The following is an 8,007-nucleotide window of genomic DNA, read 5'->3' as shown; positions in this document are numbered from 1 at the left end:
AAGCCAAATGAGGAAAACTAATATCGAAAAAGCCAAATCAATGAAAAGAACAACTAACAAGTAGAACAGTAAGTGATCTGCACTAATATTATCTAATTTGACCGTAGGAAAAAAAATTCGGATACAAGTCCTATAATTTACCTAATATACCGAATCTAATTGCGTAGAGTGACCGCTAAATCGCGAAAAAAATATTTCTAAAAAGTTAAATAAAAAATCTTTTAATTGAAAAAATATTACAAAATAGTTCCGTTTACAGGTCCTATATTGTACCTAATATGCCGGATCTAACAGCGTAGGGTGACCGCTAATTCGCGAAAATATTTTTCCAAAAAGATTTTACTCGAAATTTAATTAAAAATTTAAGTCGATGTTATAATTAGTATTGAACTAATCAGACCGACTCACAATGTGTAGGGAACACACAAATTACAACAAACACAATCATGTAAGTTAACACAATCAAGTATACATGAGCGGGAAAAATCTACACAAGGTTGTGCTGACGGTGCACACGCGCCAGTTAGTATGCAGGATCATATTTCGTCTGGAAGATTTCACAACGTGGGAATGGAATAAGTTGGATCAGCAGAATTATTTAGATTTAAGCATTTAAAAAATATTGTTAGAGTTAGTCTTACTTGGGAGGTTGACCAAAGCGGTCGTTAAATAAAATTGTAAAACCGAAAATTAACGTGTTTCATTTATAGTGGACAAGTCGGTGTCCACTTAAAAATAATTTTTTTTAATTTCATACAACGAAGGAAGTTAACTGGCGCCCGAGCAGGGACCCGCCAAGAGAAAGCGGAGTCCTTATAAAATTAAATATATAAAATTAATAAATTAAATAAGTTTCTGCGATTCCCACGGGACCCTCCAGAAACTAAATAATAAAAACTGGAAAAGATAAAAAAGAAATAGTGAACCTTAAAATTTGTTTTGTGGAAAAGGGGATCCACCTAAAGAAAGAACAGTGACAATTAAGTGAAATTTCGACCCCGAAATTGTGAAATTAAATAAGTTTTTGCGATTCCTACGGGACCCTCCAGAAACTAAATAATAAAAACCGGAAAAAATAAAAAAGAAACAGTGAAATTTTAAATTTTGTTTTGTGGAAAAGAGGATCCACCTAAAGAAAGAAAGAACAGTGACAATTAAGTGAAATTTCGATCCTGTGACTACCAGTGAATTAATTTGAAGAGAAGAGGGAGAATTATTGGAAGACATATCCTGTAAGGGTGACTGTAAAAACATAGAGGGAAGAACCTGTGAAGTTATAAGGCAAATTCCTATGTATATGTATATGTGTATGTAAGTATGGAACATTTGCAAAGTAAGGTAACAGAATTAACTGGCGCCCTAAACGCCGTTCTAAACCAGCTAAAAACTCTGGATCAGAGAACGCTGAATTTGGAACGTAGGCCCAGTAATCCTCCGGTTGTTGAGGGCGAAAGTCCTCCTCCCCCTGCGTGCTCCAACCACAGAAACCGAATTTGAATATATGTAATGTATGTTTGTATATATGTTTATTTTGTCTCTTTGTTTTTTACTTCCTTTTGTTATAGCTACGGTATAGCGTATAAAAAAGAGAATATATTTTGTTATCTTAAGAGATAAAATAAACAAAAAACCACCACCAAATTTACTTTAATATTTTTAAATAATAATATTGTAAATCTTAGTAAGTATGTATTTGCAATATTCAACAATGTTTTGATGGAAACAAAACAATAAAGATCACTAGTTCTTGCACTAAATAGAATGAACTTTATATATAAAAAATAATTATGTATGTGAAGAATGGGAATTCTTGCGACTATACTTATTATTTTTTATATAAATTTTCAAATAATTTAGCACTTTCACTGTGGTTCAAAAAGGACCATAAACAAATTCCAACTCTTATTTTGGAGATTTGTTGCTTTTGCTTTTACTTTGTTAAGAAATTAACAAAGTTGTTCAATAACAGAATTGAACTGTGCACACAAATAAAATAGAGAATTTTATTTCTACTTACGTGTTGGTTGGAATTGAAACACTTTTTTTGTTTGTTTTATTTTATTTTTTTCAAATAATTGGAGCACCGGGAGTGCGTTTTATTTTTTTTTTGTTTTTGATTTTTAATTTATTTAAAAAACACCACTTTGACCGGGAGTCGTTCGGGATGGTTAATAATAAGCCGATCCTCTTCGGCGCCAAGCCCGGCTTGCTCGTAACACTTCCTAAAACATTGCCTTTAGGAAGTGTTTGGAGACCTTCAGTCAAGGTCGGTAAGGCCGTCGTCGAAGTCGATAAGATCGTCATGGAGATCGATCAAATCGTCTTCAACGAGGCCTGACCGGACTTCGACAATGTTTAAAAACGCTGTGATTTGAGGTTCCGAAATGGTTGCAAATAACTTTGACAGTTTTCATGCCAGGACAATCGTTTATGCATCATTTTAAAGCATTACAGTTGCACTTTGTTTGGTGTATAATTTGTGGCATAATGAATTTTTACAAAAATTGGATAGATCGGTATATTTATTGGTACAGGTTTAGAAATACGATAATTTAAGGCTCCGATATGGTTGCAAATATCATTTATAGTTTTCATGTTATTGTAGTCGTTTATATATCATTTTATTGCATTATAGTTGCCATTTGTTTTGGTATATAATTTATTGCATAATATATTTTTATAAAATGGCCAATTGGATAGATCGGTAGAATTATTTTCAGAGCTTTAAAAACGCGGTAATTTGAGGTTCCGATATGGCTGCAAATAACATTGACAGTTTTCACGCTATGACAGTCATTTAGGCATCATTTTAAAGCATTATGATTGCATTTTAATATGGTATATCATTTGTAGCATAATGTGTGTTTTTACAAATTGGTCAATTTGATAAATCGGTAGAATTATTGTTCTATGTTTAATAAACGCTGTAATATGAGGTTAAGATATGGTTGCAATTAACTTTGGCATTTTTCGTGCTAGGACAGTCGTTTATGCACCATTTTGAAGCATTAAAATTGCCATTTGTTTTGGTATAAAATTTATTGCATAATGTATTTTTAGAAAATGGCCAATTGGATAGATCGGTAGAACTATTTTCCCAGGTTAAAAAAGGCGGTAATTTGAGGTTCCGATATGGTTGTGAATAACTTTGACAGTTTTCATGCTATGACAGTCATTTATCCATCATTTTAAAGCATTATGATTGCACTTTAATTTGGTATATCATTTGTGGCATAATGTGTTCGTCTAAAAAATGGTCAATTTGAAGGATCGGTAGAATTGTTCTTCTATGTTTAAAAACGCTGTGATTTGAGGTTCCGATATGGTTGCAAATAACTTTGACAGTTTTCATGCCAGGACAATCGTTTATGCATCATTTTAAAGCATTACAGTTGCACTGTGTTTTGGTGTATAATTTGTGGCATAATGAATTTTTTTAAAAAATTGGATAGATCGCTATATTTATTGGTGCAGGTTTAGAAATGCGGTAATTTAAGGCTCCGATATGGTTGCAAATATCATTTATAGTTTTCATGTTATTGCAGTCGTTTATATATCTTTTTATTGCATTATAGTTGCCAATTGTTTTGGTACATAATTTATTGCATAATCTATTTTTGGGAAATGGCCAATTGGATAGATTGGATTGGATATATGCTTACCCAAAAGTCCAATAAACACATATGAATTTATAACGTTTTTGAAAAGAAAAAGAGTTTTATTTATTTACCCGTTACTTAAGACTAATCTATTCCCTACCCTTTCTAACCCGTGTTAACATTGGTCCTCACGAACCGTTAAAAAGTGAAGTGAAACAGTGATACAGTCCACAAATTAAAAAGAAGAAATAATAAATAACATATAAAAGTTCACAATATAAATAAATTAGTAAATAGTACCCTACAAACTAAAAAACAAATTACCCTAAACATAAATAAAAAGTGCTAACGAAATAAACAATACAAAAAGAAACAAAAAAAATTTGTGCGTTAAAATACTAAAAGTTTTAAAACAACAAATAAAAGCAATTTAATAAAAAACAATTATTGTTTACAAATAAATTAAATAATAACACAACATTATTAAAATATTTAAACAAAAATTGTGAACAAAAAACAATACCCAAAAAATACAAATTAACCCTTATTTATATACATGCATTTACATACTTACATTATATTGAACAAAAATTATTAACACAAAACATAATAACAAAATATTACAAAATTATCCAAATATAAAAAACCACATTAAAATATATACACACAAAGTACATACAACGACCGTCGACAATTACAACAACAACACTACCCATATTATCAACACGCATCATAGCGGGAAGACGACACAAAGAGGAATCGACAACACAAGGAATTTTTTTATTATTTTTTATATTATTGTGGTTTGTCCCTACCCCCAGCAAAAAAGGTGAGTCGAAATTTTTGCTATTTATACAAAATTTTTTATTTCCAATTTCTTTTACAAATTTGTTTCATTACTCTTCAGCAATAAAATATATAAAATATTGTTCATTTTAAACCCACCCAACTCCTTTCAAAATATTTAACCCTTTATATAAAAAAAGTTAAAATATTTTTTATATTGCATATTAAGTTAACTTATATTGCATATTAAGTTAATTAGCACACACATTAACGATTTAATACCCAATTGGAAATTTTGTCAGCTGGAACAAAAGTAATTTTTTGGAACAGCTAAAGCAAAAAACTCACACGTTTTTAAATTTTTTAAAATTTTCTTAATAGAACAAGCGGCGAAGCCAAAGAAATAGTAGACAATGCACCCTTAACAAATGATGGCTTTCTTATTGCGATGAATCAATGAAGAAACTAACTTCGGTTAATGATGTCCAGGACCATAGTATTTACCCTACTCACCGTAAACCCAAACAATTCCAAGATGTTAGAACACAATATGACAGAAAAGGCAAAACATTTCATAACGTAACAAATGATTCGAATGGGAAAACCCCAAAAAAATCAACAAAAACTCATAAAAAACCCAACCCAACAAAAACTCATAAAAAATTTTCTTAATAGAACAAGCGGCGAAGCCAAAGAAATAGTAGACAATGCACCCTTAACAACCCACAACCCACCCACCCAAAACAAACGTAAAACCGAACAAAAATTTCCCCTTCCAACCCAACCAAACAACCCAAGCACCCAAATTAAACATGATGGTTCTATTTGCAAGCTTTGCAGCGAAAACCATACTTTGAGGGAATGTTCGTCATTCAATTCTCTTGGAATAAACGAGAGAATTGAGTTTGTAAAGAAACATGAAATATGTTACAATTGTTTAGCCGTCGGTCATGTCATACAAGCTTGTCGCAGTACATTCATATGTAGATATTGCGGTGGACGACATAATAGTTTATTGCACCGACCAAATTCGAGGATAAACCCACATAATGAAGATAATCAGGCATCTTCATCGTCAAATACAGTTCAGTCTTTCTCAACCCACACCCAATCAAGCAAACCCACACCCATTGATGACAGAACGAAGTTATTAGGAACAGCAGTTCTGAACGTAGAAGTCCAAGGTGAATTGTTTCCAGCTAGAGCGCTTATTGACCCAGCTTCAGATTTCTCATTTATAACAGATAAACTAAGAAAAAAATTACATTTACCCACTACACCCATAGTTGCAGAAATTTCTGGATTAAATGAGATAGTTTCTGCAAGATCAACTAAACTGTGTCAAGTTTCTCTACGCTCGAATACCCATAATAATTTCAAATTGAATATCCAAGCAATTGTAGTGAAAACACTTACAAAAAATTTACCCACCCAAAGTTTAAACCCAACCCTAATAAAAGACTTGGAAGATATTCAATTAGCTGACCAAAAGTTCTATGAAAGCAGACCTATAGACTTTATAATTGGCAGCGATTTTTACCCTCAAATATTGAAATCTGGAGTACGGAAAGATCTTCTCAATACCCTAATAGCTCAGGAAACTGAGTTTGGCTGGATTTTAACCGGACCCATTCAGAACACAAGCAATACTCAACCCTTAGTTTCATACTTCAGTTCAGTCACGCTTGATAAAGTTTTGACCAAATTCTGGGAGATTGAAGATATATCCACCCAACCCAAAGTTTCAGAGGAAAGTTCTTTATGTGAAGAAACTTTCATGACCACTACCCGTCGATTACCGAATGGCCGTTATCAAGTTAACCTTCCATTTATATACCCTCCTGTTGAGTTGGGAAACTCTAGACACGTTGCTATGGCTCAATTTCTACGAAACGAGAAAAGTTTAATAAAAAAGCCAGAGCTTAAAATGGAATATGATAACGTGCTACAAGAGTATATCGAATTAGGTCATATGAGACATATAAAATATAACCCAAACACATCTTCAAATACCCATTATTATTTACCCCATCATGCTGTTGTTAAACTTGATCGTGTTACGACAAAAGTTCGAGTTGTTTTTAATGCATCGAGCAAAACCTCGAACAGCAACAGCCTTAATGATACCCTATACACTGGTCCTACCCTACAACAAGATTTAGTTGTACTTATCTTGAAATGGCGCTTTTATAAGATAGTTTATAATGCCGACATTACAAAAATGTACCGGCAAATTATGCTAAACCCTATCCATACACCCTTCCAACGAATATTATTCCGTAAAAGCGTCAACGAAGCCATTCAAGATTATGAACTGCAAACAGTTACATTTGGTGTTAACTGTGCGCCATACTTGGCTATTAGAACACTACACGAATTAGCCAAAGACATTCAAAATACCCACCCTATCGCTTCGCAAACACTGCGAAATAATATGTATGTAGACGATGTATTAGCCGGAGGTCACACCATTGAAGAAGCTAAAGAAGGCCAAACCCAACTGATCGCGGCGCTTGACTCTGCTGGTTTTCCTTTAAGAAAATGGATCTCAAATACGAGGGAATTGTTGAAAGATTTACCCGAAGATCACCTACTTGATGTGGATTTACTCAACCTTCCAGAATCGAATAATGCCAAAACATTAGGAATCCGATGGAATGCTAAAGAAGATACGTTTTTCTTTAATGTACCCTTAATTGAAAGAAAATCAGCATACACAAAGCGAACTGTGTTATCAGACATTGCTCGTCTTTTTGACCCAGCTGGTTGGTTAGCGCCAATTGTTATATCTGCCAAGATTATTATGCAGCAAATTTGGCAAGATAATACAGCTTGGGATGAATGTCTTAAACCACTCACCCTTATAAAATGGCAAAAGTTTTTGCAGTTCTACGATAATATTAATAGAATTCATATTCCAAGATGGATTAACTTTTCACCTTCAGCAAAAATTGAGTTTCATGGTTTTTCAGATGCTTCTGAAAAAGCGTACTCGGCATGTCTGTATGCACGAGTAACACCCATAGACGGACCTAATTCCGTAACCCTACTCTTCGCTAAGACGAGAGTTGCGCCAATCAAAGTAATCTCGTTACCAAAACTTGAACTTTGTGGTGCAGTGTTGTTGGCAAATATGACACATAATTTACTCACCCAACTCAACCTACCCTTACATCAGACGTACTTCTGGACCGACTCATCTATAGTTTTGGCCTGGCTTAGTAAACACCCTAACTCGTGGAACACATTTGTAGCAAACCGAGTTTCTACAATAATCCAGACTGTCGGCGTTGAAAATTGGAACCATGTTGCTTCACACGATAATCCTGCCGATGTTGCTAGCCGAGGATGTAATGCTGATGAGTTAAAAGATGACACTTTATGGTGGAATGGACCATCGTGGTTGAAAGAAGTCGCGTCGAAGTGGCCAACAACAAATAAACACTTCATTACTCAAGCTGAAGCTAAAGTTAGTCAGTCGTTTACTACGACCGTTAATACCCACCCTTCCTTGGTTAATACGAATACAGAAAACCCAGATATATTATCAAGATTTTCGAAATTGTCAAAAGCTCTAAGAGTAATGACATATGTCTATCGATTTTGTGATCGCGCATCGTAT

General features: G+C 33.6%; 1 protein-coding gene across 1 annotated transcript in view; it reads left to right on the top strand.

Annotated features, from left to right (window-relative positions):
• Positions 1-4,920: 4,920 nt before the first annotated feature.
• The window catches only part of LOC124420202, a 44,047-nt gene continuing 40,960 nt past the window's right edge, over positions 4,921-8,007 (top strand). Inside the window, exons 1-2 of the mRNA XM_046952412.1 lie at positions 4,921-4,964; positions 5,061-7,965. Of these exons, the coding sequence (XP_046808368.1) occupies positions 4,921-4,964; positions 5,061-7,965 (2,949 nt within the window). The remainder of the gene's footprint in view (positions 4,965-5,060; positions 7,966-8,007) is intronic.

Source organism: Lucilia cuprina, chromosome 5 (genome assembly GCF_022045245.1).
Source record: "Lucilia cuprina isolate Lc7/37 chromosome 5, ASM2204524v1, whole genome shotgun sequence".
NCBI lineage: Eukaryota > Metazoa > Arthropoda > Insecta > Diptera > Calliphoridae > Lucilia > Lucilia cuprina.
Note: the sequence above shows the minus strand (reverse complement) of the source record. Positions and strands in the feature narration are given on the sequence as shown.